The 17,195-nt window shown below is 42.8% G+C and overlaps 1 protein-coding gene across 3 annotated transcripts in view; it reads right to left on the minus strand.

Moving 5' to 3' along the window:
- Positions 1 to 780: 780 nt before the first annotated feature.
- The window catches only part of aff4 (AF4/FMR2 family, member 4), a 36,648-nt gene continuing 20,233 nt past the window's right edge, over positions 781 to 17,195 (minus strand). For 2 of the 3 annotated variants that reach the window (XM_034683422.1, XM_034683421.1), the window contains exons 3-21: positions 15,990 to 16,784; positions 15,339 to 15,377; positions 15,124 to 15,210; positions 14,915 to 14,942; positions 14,741 to 14,804; positions 14,438 to 14,530; positions 13,373 to 13,517; positions 12,426 to 13,179; positions 11,240 to 11,391; positions 10,667 to 10,752; positions 10,104 to 10,338; positions 9,657 to 9,754; positions 9,291 to 9,354; positions 7,839 to 7,975; positions 7,660 to 7,731; positions 7,380 to 7,473; positions 7,207 to 7,250; positions 4,675 to 4,892; positions 781 to 4,419 (exon numbers count right to left, since the gene is read on the minus strand). In XM_034683422.1, coding sequence (XP_034539313.1) covers positions 4,292 to 4,419; positions 4,675 to 4,892; positions 7,207 to 7,250; positions 7,380 to 7,473; positions 7,660 to 7,731; positions 7,839 to 7,975; positions 9,291 to 9,354; positions 9,657 to 9,754; positions 10,104 to 10,338; positions 10,667 to 10,752; positions 11,240 to 11,391; positions 12,426 to 13,179; positions 13,373 to 13,517; positions 14,438 to 14,530; positions 14,741 to 14,804; positions 14,915 to 14,942; positions 15,124 to 15,210; positions 15,339 to 15,377; positions 15,990 to 16,784 — 3,333 coding nt within the window. In that variant the 3' untranslated portion in view covers positions 781 to 4,291. The remainder of the gene's footprint in view (positions 4,420 to 4,674; positions 4,893 to 7,206; positions 7,251 to 7,379; positions 7,474 to 7,659; positions 7,732 to 7,838; positions 7,976 to 9,290; positions 9,355 to 9,656; positions 9,755 to 10,103; positions 10,339 to 10,666; positions 10,753 to 11,239; positions 11,392 to 12,425; positions 13,180 to 13,372; positions 13,518 to 14,437; positions 14,531 to 14,740; positions 14,805 to 14,914; positions 14,943 to 15,123; positions 15,211 to 15,338; positions 15,378 to 15,989; positions 16,785 to 17,195) is intronic. The other variant, XM_034683423.1, reaches the window with a different exon arrangement.

Genomic DNA, 17,195 nt, shown 5'->3' on the forward strand with positions numbered 1-17,195 from the left:
TCTCTCTCTCCTCTCTCTCCCTCTCTCTCTCTCTCTCTCTCTCTCTCTCTCTCTCTCCCTCTCTCTCTCCCTCTCTCTCTCTCTCTCTCTCTCTCTCTCTCTCCCTCTCTCCCTCTGTCTCTCTCTCTCTCTCTCTCCCTCTCTCCCTCTCTCTCCCTCTCTCTCTCTCTCTCTCCCTCTCTCTCTCTCTCTCTCTCTCTCTCTCTCTCAGTAATTAATAGAATTGATCATTTGTTTCTTTTTTATATTTTTATTTAGCTTTTTCAGATTAAAGCACACACACACACACACACACACACACACATGTATATATAAAGGGAATAAAGAAAACGACTGTATGAAGACAAGAGGAATCCTTTAAATCTTCTGAGCTTGAATCCTTCATGATTAAACTAAAGACTCTTCTTCTTCAGAGTCATGATTTAAAGACCTGACTGAGGGGAACCACAGAGACCTGCTCACAGCCTGATGTGACCCGGTGTTCAGGCTCCCTGATGAACCTCCTGAGTTCTTTATTTAATGCAGGCTGATAATCTGACCCTCCTGACTCAGATCCACATCATGATGAAGATCTGCTCCACGACCGCAGGAGGTCATTTAAGAGACGAGAAGCTTGAGTTCAACATCTTCATCACTGCAGGAATCCTCCAGAGGAAGACTCTTACCTGTTTACTTCTCTGTTGGACGGTCAGTGTGTTAATAATTTATTATTATTATTATTAATATTAATATGATTATTATCTCCCTCAAGTTTATAATGTGTAAATAAAGTGAGACTCCTTTAAACATATCCATATATATTTTATTCTCAATACAGCAAAATACAAAGAATATTCAGGACAGACTCTCATTAGTCACAATTAATACTCACTTCACAAGAATGCTTTTAAATTACATAACCTAAGTTTGAAGATCAAACTCAATGAGTACCTTTAATCATATTGCATCCATCATATATAGTATCTCTATCATCAGTTCTCTTAAAACTAATCCAATGTAGTCTATTGTACATAGTGTATGCTGCGGGTCCCACTTCAGAGACGGCTTTAGAAAAAGGATGTTATACAACATACTGTATAAACTGCTACAACTGTTTTGACCTGTAGAGAAATACCTCTGTTTCAAAAGACATGTTGGACCAATTGTTCAAAAGGGACAAATAGTAAATACATCTCTCTCATGAGGACAAAACAGACACAACAGACTGTATCCACAATCCATCCATCCATGAGATCAACAATATACATTTCATGAAAAGTACACGCCTCCATATCAAATACAGAGAAGACAAAATATTCATTATGATTATGTGGTGTCCATGATACTGAGAGACAGTGAAGCAGAAGACAAAGTTTACAAGCACAGTAAGAAAAAGACTGAAAAACAATCTGATATACAGAGTGACCGGACGGCGAGGGCGCCGTCTGTGGGCGCCGTCTGTAACCGCCCAGAAGAAGAAGAAGAAGAAGAAGAAGAAGAAAACACAAAAGCCCACAGAGAGAAAAAACAATGTGCATTTAGTATCTCACAAAATGTATTCACAACATTTTTTAATTTCAATAAAAATGTCAACCTGTAGTAGAAATTCATCCTTAAAGAAATGTTATATTTACAATTTATACATTTGTATTTAAATAGAAACATGCAAGTGTTAACATCTTCCTACTGAATGTCCAAAAAGGAAATAAAAAACTCCTCTTACCCTGGATTCGTTCAAGTTAGAATTAATATTAATTACTACTTACAATGAAATCTCATCATGAACAACCCCCATACATTTACATCTTTCTATTTCATAAAACACTTCTCCTTAAAATGGCAAAAATAGAAAAAAATATTAAGCAAAGGGGCAGAAAAATAAATAAGTGTGAGTAGCAAACTATTCAAAATTATTCTAAAGCTAATTTTATACATTTACTACAGGATGGTGTGGGGAACACAAGGCGCAGACCTGTACTTACAAAGTGTACCAGTGTATGAAGACGTTGACCGGGCCAAAAACCCAAAGAGGACTCCCCATGAGAAAAGTGGCCTCCAGCTTTAAGTACAAAATGGCTCAAGCCATCTGTGTTTGGTTATAAAAACAGACCTATATACACACATATATATTCAACTGGTACACAAAAATTGCAAAAGCTAAAGGCATTGGACACTTGAGTTAAACAGGTTTCTCACTGAGGCGGGAACACAAAGGAGCGGGGGGGAAACATCCCGAGCCCAAAATTATTTGTTGTCCCCACAGAAAAGATCTTTTTCTCTTTTTCTCTTTTTGTAAAAATCCTGCATAGATTAAAATAATACCTCCTCAGACTTTCTCTTTTTCAAGTGCAAGAGGAAATAACAGTATCCCCTCCTACGATAAAGGCCAGGGAGCCGGAGACAGAAAGAAAACACAGGATGAAACATCAACCTGGGCCAAAGAGGGACTCACAGAGAGCTCTGATTAACAAAAGAAGGTGCAGGATGAGGTTAAAGTTTAGAGAATCACCCAATGTGTAGAAAAATAGAAGAAAACATCCAAACTCTCCCGTCTGTGAAGAAGTCTCTGAGTCCAGTTTGGCCCAGGCTTCAGTGATCCAGCATGATTTAAAAAGGAGGACAAACTAAAACCAGGACAGTCCTTCATGTTGTTAACCAAACACCTTAACTTCTATATGCAGTCATTTAAAAAGCAGTCAGTTCCCCTCAACGACCACCAGGAGTCTAATCCATCAGAGCCGGGACTCGCTGCGGGGCGGCTTTAAAATTTAAATAGGAACAATTACATACAAATACTTACCCTGTCTCTAAAGTTTGAAAAGTTATACTGAAGAGGACCAAAAACTGCTCGGTATATAAATAAAATCTGTATTGGCCTTTATACTTTATATAATCATAGATTTACTCTGTGCTCCAAATGCTGCTAGTCTGCATCCTCAACTAAACTTCTGCTTGGTGCCAAATTAGTTCTCCTCCCTCAGGCCCAGTTTCTATAAACTGCATCATCAATAACTGCATGTGTTTGTGGAAATGATTCAATACTCAAAGACACTCCCTGCTGATTCTTAGAAAAATACACTCTGAGCAAACGAGGGACCAAAGACAGAGGAACACTGACTGGAAGAGGGAATGAAGGGATGAAGCTACGAGCGTGTTTCAGAGGACGAGGCGTCAGAGACGGAGAGAACGTTTAGCATCAATTTGATTAAGCTCCAATAGCGCCTCCTAGAGGCCGTGCTACTCCTTCCACTGAACATTTCTGGGGCTTTAAGAAGTTCCTGATAGTGGGGAGTTCTCTCTCTGTTAAAAAGGATCCTTTATAAATAGGTTTCATTGCTGTGCACAGTAGCCCTTTCCTGCAGTCCTTACATCTCCTGTCATAATGGAGAGGTGGAAGTCTCCTCCTAAAGGTCAGACCTGATTCTGAAACCAAAAGACCGCACTGAAAACATGATTGATGCCAGCCTCTGTTCAAATACATGAAATGAGTCCCAGCAGGAGAAAGAAAGAAGAACATGATGTGTGTGAAGAAAAGGGTGGCTGTTGCTTTTCCTGTAGCTCGCATACAAGGCACAAAAATGATAAAGAGAAACCTTCATTGTAAAGCACCTTTGGTGTTCATGGAGGTACTTTGGTGAAACATAAAGTTCAACAAAAAGTTCAAAACCAAAGTAGCATAAAAACCCTCCCCAAGACTTTTTCTTTTTTTTTGATATTTTTCAAACGTTTTCATAAATAATTCAGCCAGCGTTTCCATGACGATAAAAACATGGCCTCCAGAGATCCAAGAAGAATGCCGATATATGAAGCATGACGAAAAGCCTTTCTGTTCCTGTCCTGCAGTTTGGATGCTTCTCCCCGGGGGGAGACGCCGGGGACGCTGGAGACGCCCAGAGACGCCCGGAGATGCCGGGGACGCCGGGGACGCCGGGGACGCCGGAGACGCCGGGGACGCCAGGGACGCCGGAGACGCGGTGAGATGCTAGAAGCTGCTCAGTGTTTTTGGCAAGCTGGTGTAAGAAATGGACACAGTGTTGGAGATATGTCTGAGAGGTCCATCACCTGTGTGTGTGTGTGTGTGTGTGTGTGTGTGTATGTGTGTGTGTGTGTGTGTGTGTGTGTGTGTGTACAGTACATAAGAGTGTTTACGCCTGTGTGTCTCTGAGCACACACAGCTGAACACCGGAGGCTGAGGTGTGTGTGTGTGTGTGTGTGTGTGTGTGTGTGTGTGTGTGTGTGTGTGTGTGTGTGTGTGTGTGTGTGTGTGTGTGTGTGTGTGTGTATAAGCAGCGCGCAGGGGAGCGAGTCCTTGCTAGGGAATGAGCTTAGCGTCCATCCGCAGCCAGTGGAGGCCCTGCCGTGTGTAACGCACCAGGTCCGTCATGCTGCTGGTGTTGAAGATCAGGGGACCCATCACCTTATCCAGCTCTGTGAAGAACTCTGGAAACACAAACACACTCTGTGTGAGGAGGGACACATTCTCAGCTTTAACTCATCAACTCACTCATCAGACTGGGGAATCAATTAATAATATAAATAAGTAAATAAAGTTCAGGTGGACAGATGGTGGGACCTCCAGGCGTGATGTTGTAATGTTACCATAGTTGACCTTTGACCCAGCAGTGTTCAGCCTTCTCTTCAGAATAAAGTCAAAGTTGGAGTGACACTGTTTGAGGCATTAAAATAAAGAGTCACCTTTCTGCTCCTTGGACAGCTGCTCCGCCTGGTCCCAGACCTCGGTGGCGTACAGGAAGTTGGAGGTGACCTGGACGTAGCTGGCGGCCATCTGATGGATACGCTGAGGTATGGTCACAGACGAGCTGGCGCTGCTGGTGCTGCTGACCGACGAGTAGCCGCCGGCCGTGCCCGGCGACAGCTTGGGAGACACTGGAGAGGGCATACCTGCTGCCTTGCTGCGAGAGGAAACAGACACAAGCAGACATTCAGAACTCTTCATCATCTCAACGCCGCCATGATGAAAATACACAAAGGAAGTCAAAACAAGAGATTCAACATCAGCTTTAAACCACTCCTCTCTCTATGCTCCCATCAAGCATCAACATTACTCCTGACTGTGTGTCACTCTGTCCTTCAGGCTGGGGATCCAGAGCTAATCTGAGTGTTCAGACTCTCCACAGCTGGATGCTAACAAACAAACCCTGCAGTGTTTTTCTGTTTGAGATAAATCAGAAATCTGTTACTTTAGAAAAACCTCTTAAGAACAGTTCTTATCATATGTTGAAAATATAACAGCTGCCAGAATGACTCTGTAACCCCACTCTTACTTTTCCCCTTTCTTTTTATATTTATTTAAATATATTTTTATGATTATATATTTGTATATTTTATATAATAGATATTTAATATAATTGTATGTATTATTTACATTTATATTAAAATACTGTTTGTATTTTTATCTGTTATTTATTTTTATTTTATATGTTTGATATTTATATTTTACTATATATTTACATATATTTTTAACTTTTATGAATATTTGTATTTCTTTTATAAACATTCTTTACATTTACATATTTTTAGCATATTTTTATTTAATACATTTAACTCATTTTAATATTTAATTTAATATATTTTTCATATTTGTATGTATCTTTTATTTTTGTATTTTATATGTTTTAATATATTTAATATATATAATATAATTGTATTTTTTTCATGTTTTTATTTAGATGTGATCTCTTTATTATGTTCTTTTTATGTATTTTTAATCCTTTATTTTATTCATGTCTGTATGGATCCTTTGACACTAAAGCAGGACAGAGTTTTACTTTGTCTCTGATTGTCCAAATGTTTCTGTTGTTTCTGTTAATCTCAATATAAATGTTCTTTGTGAACATGTTGGAAAAATAAAAAAGACTCCTCAGAAATGAGAATGATGTTTTTGATTCCTGATGTTTCTGATTCCTGATGTTTCTGATTCCTGATGTTTCTGATTCTTGATGTTTTTGATTCTTGATGTTTTTGATTCCTGATGTTTTTGATTCCTGATGTTTTTGACTCCTGATGTTTTTGATTCCTGATGTTTCTGATTCCTGATGTTTTTGATTCTTGATGTTTTTGATTCCTGATGTTTTTGAACCCTGATGTTTCTGATTCTTGATGTTTCTGATTCCTGATGTTTTTGAACCCTGATGTTTCTGATTCTTGATGTTTTTGATTCTTGATGTTTCTGATTCCTGATGTTTCTGATTCTTGATGTTTTTGATTCCTGATGTTTTTGATTCCTGATGTTTCTGATTCTTGATGTTTTTGATTCTTGATGTTTTTGATTCCTGATGTTTTTGATTCCTGATGTTTTTGATTCCTGATGTTTTTGATTCCTGATGTTTTTGGTTCTTGATGTTTTTGATTCTTGATGTTTTTGATTCCTGATGTTTTTGATTCCTGATGTTTTTGATTCCTGATGTTTTTGATTCCTGATGTTTTTGGTTCTTGATGTTTTTGATTCCTGATGTTTTTGATTCCTGATGTTTTTGATTCCTGATGTTTTGATTCTTGATGTTTTGATTCTTGATGTTTTTGATTCCTGATGTTTTTGATTCTTGATGTTTTTGATTCTTGATGTTTTTGATTCCTGATGTTTTTGATTCCTGATGTTTTTGATTCCTGATGTTTTTGATTCCTGATGTTTTTGATTCTTGATGTTTTTGATTCCTGATGTTTTTGATTCTTGATGTTTTTGATTCTTGATGTTTTTGATTCCTGATGTTTTTGATTCCTGATGTTTTTGATTCTTGATGTTTTTGATTCTTGATGTTTCTGATCCCTGATGTTTTTGATCCCTGATGTTTCTGATCCCTGATGTTTTTGATTCCTGATGTTTTTGATCCCTGATGTTTTTGATCCCTGATGTTTTTGATTCCTGATGTTTTTGATCCCTGATGTTTTTGATTCCTGATGTTTCTGATCCCTGATGTTTTTGATCCCTGATGTTTCTAAGAGTTCAGTGTTTAAACTCTACTTTAGATTCTCACAGCTGGATTCAGAGGGAACCCAGCGGCTGTGAGGAGATGTCTAACTGTTTGATGTCACTGCTGAAAGACTTGATAGCTTCAAACTGTTCCACATAAGGTGGAGGAACATGTGTCTGAATATGAAGTGACATAAAATAATATTTCCAGAAGTATAATTCACTGTTTTTAAGAATGAATCATCGTCAGAAACAGTTTTCTACTCTCCTGAGAGAGAGAGGAGCTCATGACTTACTTTCCCATTCCAGGAGAGGGAGCCTGGGTGTTACTCAGGGAATTCTGTAGGAGAGAAACAAGAGGAAGGACATTATGTACACAGACAGGAAGCTGGTTATACATCCAGAGAAACTACACACATGGAGAATGTGCTTCTGAAGGCTCATCTTCAATGGAGGGAACTCAAAGTACCTTTAAGTGTTCAGTGAGTGTTTTGGAGTATTTAAGTGCGCTGTCTTTCCTCAGCTTGAATACCCGCAGGTAGAGGAGCGACTGGCATCGGAGGCTGTGAAGAGAAATAGAACATGTTGATGGAACACTGACAGGAAGGAACACCAGTGTGTGCACTGCTTAAAAACATTCCTGAATCAAACAGGAACCACAGCGCTTTGATTCCCAGGCTTAGAATCAGAAGTCCACCTCCTGACCGTCAGAAGAAAATCAATCACAAGATGTCAATCAGCTGACTCACCAGAGCACAGCTAGCCTCTTGTCTGCTGGCGTTGCATCGGGGGCCATGTAGCTTTTTAACTTCATAGTGTATCTGAGCACAGAGAGGACAGGTTTCAGGTTTCAGGGATCACATTTAAATCACTCAATAACTTACACACACATCTCAGATACAGAGACGACAGGAGGACCGGTCCTTACTTGATAAGTTCTACCGTTTCTGCATACATGGGGAAGGGAGACTTGGATTCTTGGGCGCTCTTCTCCAGGGCGTTCCCACATTCGATGAAAGACACCACGGCGTCCAGGTAATAAACCGCCTTATCAAAGCGGTCCAACTGAGAGAGAGAGAGAACAGAGAGCTGAGTCAAAGTGAAACCACAGTCAGTGGGGTGTGGAGAGAGGAGGTTTTCATGGCTTTGGCATGGCCATGAAGCAGCTGTGGATCACATGAACTCCCTTTCATTAAGTCACAGCAGCGACAGGTGGGATGTTTGAGTCTTTGGATTGAGCATGGAGGAAAACAGAGCGGTCATTAAAGTATCATTAATGTGCAAAACATCAGAAAGTGTTCTAAGTGTTGGTGATTTATTTTTATTGTGCAGGAGGAAACACTCACAGAGAGAACCTCCAACTATGCCTCATGTTCTCCTCAGACTCTCTCCAAACAGAGCCAGTCTAGACCGGACTCTGTGTTCCATCATTAACAAAGACCCAACATCAAGACTGGATCAGATCCAGTCCCCCCTTACAGACAGGACTCAGTCTGATCTCATCTTAATCCACCATGAGCAGAGCACTTTGCAGCATTTAGCAAGTTACAGTGGCAAGGACAAACTTCCTTTAACAGGCAGAAACCTCCAGCAGGACCAGACTCATGTTAGACACACATCTGCTGAGACCGTCGGTTCAACATTTGAATGAATGCAAAGTGAGCAAACATGTCTACCACTGTGATTTGTTTGGCTGGTTTACAGCAGACACAACATCACCTGTACAGGAGAGAGTCAGGGGTCTTATTCAGCTCAGGTGAGTTCAGTATTTATAAAGCACCTTTCATACAGACGAGCTGAGAGAGCTTCACTGAAGAGCAGACAGAAACATCATACTCACTAATACTAATCAAAAAGACTTCAAAATAAAATCAATACATTACAGTTCATAAAATAAGGACACAAATAAAAATCAATTCAAGTTAAAAATATCAGAAATAAATACATAACTAAATAAATCAGATAAATAAATATTAAATAATAGAATAATGGTTTCCAGGGCTGAAATTTCAAAAGATAAATGTTAAGTTTACTTTTAAAATCACTCAGAGAGAGAGAGAGCTCACAGTTTGAATGTCCAGAGGCAGAGAGTTCAGAGTGTTGGTGCTTAAAAACAGAGTAGAGTATAAGCTCCCCTCTCACCAAAGATTAATAGATCTTTAGAGATCTTAATGTTCTAATAATCAATCTGATAAATACTTCATTATGACAGCAGTACAGTAAACCTGTCTTCCAGCATTCATCTGCACAGGAAGTTGTTTTACTCTGAGGTCCAGATCCTGTTCTTTACCAAGCCTCTCCTTTCACACTGCTTTGCATGCTGCAACTGATACCATGGCATCTCAAATCCACATGCAAATCCACAAAGGCCGGCTCTTACCAGTGCATCTGCATTGTGTTTGAGCTTCTTGGCCTCCTGTAAGTAGTGATCTGCTGAATGGACCCTGAAAGAGAAACAAAACAACCACATGACTGAGAAACCAAGACAGCATGACGGTCCTTCAATCTGAAACACAGACACAGGAATAAGAAGGTTTCTGTACCGCTGCATGAAACAACAGCTCTCCAACCGGGAGCCTTTTAACATGGAGATTTACGTCATCCCTCCTGCATGCAGATACATCTATTCACTACCTCCTCCACCTCCTACGGCTTCATGCATCAAAGGCAACCCTAGATCCCCACAGCAGTTCTCTCTGCTCGGCCCTGCTGAGGGGTTATCCACGGTGGAAACGGCTCCTCTTACCTGTCCTCAAACACCAGCTTGGATCTCTGAGACTTGGAGCCATCGGTGGAGAGCGGCGGCACAGCCAGCTGGTTATCACAACCCTTTGAGGATTTCTCCTGCAGAGACAGCGAGCGAGAGGGAATAAGGTTTCAGGGAGAGCCTGGTGTTTGAAGTGATATGGAGGAAAAGGTGAGACGGAGGGTATGTGGAGGTAGAAATCTCTTTGCTGTATAGATATTCAATTCAGTGATTAGCTGCTTGGATGTTCTGTGAAGCCAGACACACACACACACACACACACCCACACACCCACACACCCACACAGCCAGTTGGAGATCCTCAGGGAGAACACTGCTCAGTGAGTAAACATGATGAAAGGTTGCTCTCATAGTTCCCAGTATCCCTAAAGCTCCTCAGGTATTCACACGCACAGTAAACGCTCAGTGATAAGGTTACGGCGCTCACCTTGCCGTCCCGCGTGCTGCGTCCCTTGTCCTCTCCTTTTCTGTGCTTGGAGGTGGAGCTGCCCTTGGTGCTGTGGCTTCCCTCCTTCCCACTCCCCGTCCCGCTGGACAGCGAGGTGGACGACTGGCTGACCGTTCTCTTCCGGCTCGGATGCTCTGCCTTGGGCGTCCGCTGAAGCCCTGACATGGAGGGAGAGGGGACCGGTTCCTCTTTCTTCTCCAGAGACCTCTTCGACCTGGTGGGATTTAAACCATCATTGTGATGCTTGTGTGTATTTCACTATTGGACTCATGTTGCAGCAGTTAAACATTGACTCTCAGAGATAAAGCATTGGTTAGAATAAAAGGTTAACAGGTGCAGCTTGGAGAGGCTGAGAGGTCATAAACAAGCAGCGTCACTGAGCTTTTACAGCGCTCATTAGAGCTCAGGGTTTTCTTTGTGAATTCTGGAGAACAGACATCTGGCAAGCGTTATTCTTCCTGTAACCAAATTAAGAACTACTGTTGCACCCTGTGTTCCTGCGCTCCACAGTGAATGATAATAAGAGAAAGAAGAATACGCACTCTTTACTGCTGCTTTTGTGATGAGACAGGGACTTGTCCTCCAGCTTGCACCGCTTGCTCTCTGGTTTGGTTCCTTCTTCGTCGTTCTGAGTTAAAAACACACAGAAGTATTTATAGAAGTTTTATAGATGTGTGCATGTAAAGAACTTAAAATGAGACCAGCTGAAACTGTGAGAGAGAAAGATCTTTGACTCTCTGTTACATCAGGACATATCAAAGCCTGTTTAGTTTCCCAGAAAAGACAGAAGTTCCAAATCTGGATCTCCACCAAAGTGTGATCCATTGTTCCTCAGCTCAAAGGTATTTTCCTGCTTTAATGGAAATCTGTTTTGAGGTTATTTTAAGAGTTAGAGGATCCTGGAAGGGGCAGCTAAACGGGAACAATTAGAGCGTCCATGATGGAAAAACATACAAATACTTCACCAGTGAGCAAGAACACTGGGAACACTTTGAATATGAGCGAGGGTGAAGATAAGTCATGTGCTTTTAAAGGAAACTTATTGAACTTTCTTTTGAAGGTCAAAGAGACCGGGTCAGAATCAAGGCTACAGGCGGGTGGTCCCAGTCTCATACCTTGTGTTTCCTCTTGGCCTTGCTGGAGCTCTTCTCAGAGCTCTGCTTGCTGAAGTCTTTGCTGTCTCGGTCCAGAGAGTCGTCTCTCTCCACTTTTATCTCCACAGGCTCCTTGTAGGGTCGCCCCGGGATCCTGGACAGCAAGCTGAGATCTATAGGAAGGAAGAGGAAGGGTAGGGAAGGTTTCAGAATGGTCCAAAGTAAAGAGAAGCTGGAGGAGGAGGAGGAGGAGGAGGAGGAGGAGGAGGAGGAGGAGGAGGAGGAGGAGGAGGAGAGGAGAGGAGAGGAGGAGGAGGAGGAGGAGGAGGAGGAGGAGTGTGCTCCAGCTCAACAAGTGAAACAAGTTCACAGACGAAGGTGAGAAGTCGTTTCCTCAGCTGCTTCACTCGTTGTCTTGAAGTGAGGATTCAGGTTTGTATGGATTCATGATTCTGACATGATGAGGAAGAACAGCTGATAAAGAGCAGCTTCCCTCATTCTGCCAACATTAAGCATTAAAACTCAGGAGGTGGTTTATTTTGTATTATTACTATTTTTCATTTGAATTAATTTAATTTTGATAAAAAAATTATTCATTCATTTATTTTTCTTTCAATCATTAATTTATTTCTTATTTATTTTTCTATCAATTTAAATTTAAATTATTTTCATTTTAACTGATTTATTCATTCATTTGTTTTTAAGTCATTTATATATTATGATTAAGATTATTTAAATCACTTTTAAATGAATTTAATTTTAACTGATGAATTCATTTGTCTTTAAATCCTTTATTTAGTTATTATTATTCATTATATTTAAAATCATTTTTAATCTAATTTAATTTTAACTGATTCATTCATTAATTTGTCTGTTAGTCATGTATTTATAGATCACTTGTTATTGATCCATGATATAATGTAACATTCATTATTTGATCAGTGATTGATTCTTACTGGTTCTGATGTAAAGTTATAAAGGAGACATGAATGTATGTCTGGAATGTGTGTAACATATCTGCTCAATAAAAAGACACTTGAGGTAAACTAAAGGGTTAAAAGCACTAATGTAAATAAACACTGGAGAGTCTGTTCTGTTGAAGGGACTCCTCAAACCGAGCCACAGAGTGATCAGCTAAAGTCTGTGTTTCTACACCTCTGTTGATCACCATCAGTCTTCCTCTTCCCTCTGAGCTGCATCCACTCACCTATCTTCACGAGTAGGACCTGCTGCTGCGGCTGCCTGGCAGGGTATCTCTCCTCCGGGTCGCTGAGAGGAGACAGCAGCTCCTTCTCTTCCATGGGAGAGAACACACACACCGGAGTCCTGATGCTCTCCGTGTATTTGGGCGTCTGCGACGAGGACGGGATGCTGTCGTTCCCCTCGGAGTCTGACGACGAAGAGTCCGTCTCCACGAACTCCCGAGACTTCTGCGAGGTCTTGGTCGGGGCCTTGGCCTTGCGTTTGTCCGCGGTGGTGGTGACGGCGGGCGCTGTGGGCCGCGGGGAGGATTTGGGTTCCTTCTTGATGCTGGGTTTACGGGAACCCTTTGTAGCAGCTTTAGGCCGGTGAGGAGGGATCTCTGGAGCCGGCTCACTCTCCACCCTCAGACCTCCTTTGGGTTCCTCCACCACGGGAGGCTTCTCAGACTTTTTAGGTTGTTTCTTCCCAACGCTCCTTCGAGGGTTGGTTCCACCTTCGCTCTGGGCGGGGGATTTTTGCCTCCCCCGGCCCCCCTCTGCACCTTTCTGTGCCGCCCGTAGGTCCCTGCTTGGGGTGGGTGTTGCTGAGTCTTTTGAACTCCCCCCCTGGCTGCTGTAGCCGCGTCCTGAGCCGTTATCTCTGCCTTCTTTCTTGCACTTAGTGGGAACATTATTGTCCACTGGAGAGGCTGGGGAGAACTGCTTTGCTTTCTTGAACCAGTTGTCCAGCTGCCACTTGTTGGCCATGGGCTGCTCAGGCTGGAAGGGAGAACACAGAGATGTTAGAATCTATGGAGAAGGAAGCTAATCCAGCAGCACAATCAGCATCTCCTAACACTCCCCAAATAAGAGTGGACACAGCTGAGATCAGGCACTAATATTTGTTAATAAGGTACAGAATCATCACTAAGTTGCACTCCAGTGTTGGACAAAGTTACTGCTGAGTCATTACTTCAGGAGAGGCGGGCCGTGGGTGCTCGTTGGCTTCGCTGTCCGTCGTGCTGCTTTCACTCTCGCTGTCAGAGCCTGAGCTGCTCTCAGAGCCGCTGTGACTGCTGGAGTCGTCCCTGGATTGCTCCGCTCCTTCGCTGTTATTGCTGTTGTTACAGAAGAGAGAGTCAGGCTGTGTTACAGGGGTGTGTAGTCCACACTTATCTGCTGAATCATGAATAAAAACATCTCATCCTGGGGTTTAAACCTTCAATCTAATGTCAGATAAATGCTTCAGTGTCAAATCTGGGAACTGATGTCTTCATGTCATCCATCAAGTGTTCAAACACCTTTGGAGCTTGAGGTCATTTCTAACCACCTCATAGAGCTCAAACATATCATCAATAACATGCTTTAATAAAAGAAAGACATCTTCCTTTGGCGTTTACAAACTCAGGGACAAAAGTAAAATATGTTTATCTTTAGGTATAGGGATTAAAAACTATGAAAATCCAAGAGTCCTTTAAAACATGTCTTCTGACAGAAAACAACCTGTGCTTTTTATTTCCTGTTAATGAGACTTTAACTGACAGGGACAACCATGCAGGGATGGAACCTGTGCACCTTCTCTTTCAACATACAAAACATAAGAAAACAAACAAGCCAGCAGAAAACTACGGTGGCCTCAAAACTCAATCCTGAGTCTGTCACACAGTGGCTGATTTCTGTCGCTGTGCTCATCAACGTCACTTCCTGATCACCAACCAATCAGAATCAAGAAGGGGCGGGACTTATGTCATAAGCTTTGTCAACAGCAATGGCGGACGTCTGTACCCAGGAGAAGAGTTCTCACACTTTGAGGTAGAACTTCAGGGTCTGTGCTGCTAACAAGGTGATGACATGACTTCTGTTGAGTTGTTTCAGTTTCTTGTTGAAGTGACGTTGAATGAAAGTAAAGATGAAGCACACACAGCTTTAAAACAGAGCTCACGGTCACACTGTGGGACAACTTGTAATTGAAGTGGTGGTCTCACTCTGCACAGAGAAACGTCCCTAAAGTCTGACTAAGTAAATCTCTCAGCTTTACCTCGCTGATGTGTTTCTTGAGGCGTTCTTGGCGGAGTCTTGTTCTCCATCACTGTCCTCGCTGCTGCTCAGCTTCAGGTCGTCTTCAAGCATACTGCGACACAGGAAGGACGCACAGTCAGTCTTTGTGTTGTATTGTCTATATACCTTTTCTACTGGACTGACCGAGGACACACGAGCATGTCTGGTTACTGGCCGGGCTCATGGTGAATATTTGTATTAGCATCCTGATCCCTGTTGTCAGACTCAATACTTGGAAAACTACACACAGGCTTAAGACCAGAGGAAAGGATGAGGCACTCACGTGGGCTGGTCATCACAAGCTTTGGGCTGATGGCTGCTTGAGCTTTTGGAAGAACTGCCTCGCTCTGAAAGAAACCAAAACTAATGAGCGACGTACCACACAAGATATATTTACTCATAATATTAGAATGATTATGGAGCGTTCAGGTGTGAGGGAGGAATGTGTGAAACTCACTGTGTCCACTTGGGAAAGGGTGAGAGTCCTGAGGTCAAACAAAGAGACATATTCTGAGTTATTTGAAGAGCTAATCCATCATTTAGAGTTTATTATAGACAACTACTACTAAACATGATGTCTGCACTGCACACTCATAAACACATCATTAAGACTTCATACTCCAGCATGTCACATTATCATCTCACAGGAACTGGTGCAAAGCTGACCTTGGTGGGGAATGGAAACTTGGAGGGCTCTGTTTTACAGGGGGTGTGGATGGCCGTCAGAGGAGGCGGCCATGACTGAGTCATTTCCTGAAAGAAAGAGGGGGGGAAAAAAAAGCACATTGGTTGATGGTGAGTAATGTGAAATGCCCTTTCATTGACTTTTCCTCTGAAGACTTGTAATGAGCCATTAAGGCGTTTCTGCTTTTTACACATACCTTCAGAATTTCATCAACACAGTTGGCGTCACCGGATCCCTGAAGACAGACACATCAAGTTCAGCACGTGATCATAAACAGCAGGGAGTCAGTGCAGCAGGTGAGCCACCATTTCAAGGAGCATGAGTCACCAGATAGGCATTTAAAGGGAGTTCAGCTAGACCAAGTTTAACATGCTGTGAGTTCATTTAATGCAGTTAATGTATCTTTAAGACTAAACACAGTTTCACCATCCTGAGTGTCAACAGGTGATCTCTACAGGTGTATAGTAAGAAGCTCTGACACTAGTGAGTGCTAATCATGAGGTGCAGAGTGTCCACAGGTGATCTCTGCAGGTGTATAGTGATGCAGACACTCTGACACTAGAGAGCAGTGATCATGAGGTGCAGAGTGTCCACAGGTGATCTCTACAGGTGTATAGTAAGATGCTCTGACACTAGTGAGTGGTGATCATGAGGTGCAGAGTGTCCACAGGTGATCTCTACAGGTGTATAGTAAGATGCTCTGACACTAGAGAGCAGTGATCATGAGGTGCAGAGTATCCACAGGTGATCTCTGCAGGTGTATAGTAAGACACTCTGACACTAGTGAGTGGTGTTCATGAGGTGCAGAGTATCCAGTGAAAACAAAGCATGTGTAAAGAAAGCGTACCTCTACAGGCTGGGAGGGGATCTTGAGTTTGGACAGTGAGGCCTTGCTGTTGGACTTCATCTCTCCCATGGTGCTGCTGTGTGACTGTCCACTGTAGCTTTCTGGCTGTGAGCTCTTGGGTTCTGCCGTTTCCTGGCCGTCCATAGGCCGTACGTATGCTGTGGGCTTCTGCAGCATGGAGCCGGGTTTGGACATTAAAGACGGGGGAAAAGCCTGACTGGAGTGCTGTCCGCTGGGGAAGGAGGTGTGAACCCGCGAGGGGGAGTCCCAGTTGGCCTCTCGGTCTCGTGGGGACTTGGAGCGGTATCGCTCTTTGCTGTGATGCTGCTCCGCAGACAAGGAGCTCCGCAAGTGGCTGTTACTGCCGGAGGAGCTGAGGGAGCCTTTGGCCGGACTCGAGGTGTGTGACTTTGAGTGCTCTGACCCTCCGCTGTGTTTACTTGACTTCTTTTCCCGTACCTCCCCTCCGTGTCTTTGGCTACTGCTGCTGCTGCCGCTACTGCCTCCGTTTCCCCTCTGGCTGCTGAGTCCTGAGCGTTTCTGGGACTGGGATGAGGATGCACCCCCAGCAGGGCCTACAGGAGTCCACTTACTGCTCTGGCTACTGCCACTGCTACCAACACCACGCTGGTCCCCACTAAACAAAGGCGGTCCTGATTTTTCCTCAGAGGAAGACGAGCTGTTAGAAGGTTTACAGCTGAGCTTAGGAAGTGTGTCACCAATCGGCTCTTTCATCTCGTCGTAATTGCCCAGCATGCTCTGAATACGGCTGGACAGTTTATCTTCCTTACTAGACTGAAGAGAGAAGCAGCAAATGGAAGGATAGGACAGAGTGATGAGAAAGAAAAAAGAGAGTCAGAGAGGAAGAAGAGAGGAAGTGAGAGAGAAATGAACAGAGGAGAGGAGGGGGCAGAGAAAACAGTCATTATGGGCACAAGTTCAACACTTGGGTTAATTGCTTTCCATGAAAAACATAGAAAAGTGAAAAAAAAGTATCACTCCTTCAAAGAAACATTAAATGAGTAAATGCAGAGCGAGCACAGCTGAAGCAGATTCCCATCTTAAAAAGAAACACATCATACCCGGCTCAGTCCCATGTGTCACCTGTTTTACATCCAAGATAATCGATTGAATAAAGAGAGAGCTTTTATCTGCCTATCACACAGTCAGCGTGTTCAAACTCTGCCCACACCCATCTGTGAGGAC

The sequence above is a fragment of the Notolabrus celidotus genome, chromosome 5 (genome assembly GCF_009762535.1).
Source record: "Notolabrus celidotus isolate fNotCel1 chromosome 5, fNotCel1.pri, whole genome shotgun sequence".
NCBI lineage: Eukaryota > Metazoa > Chordata > Actinopteri > Labriformes > Labridae > Notolabrus > Notolabrus celidotus.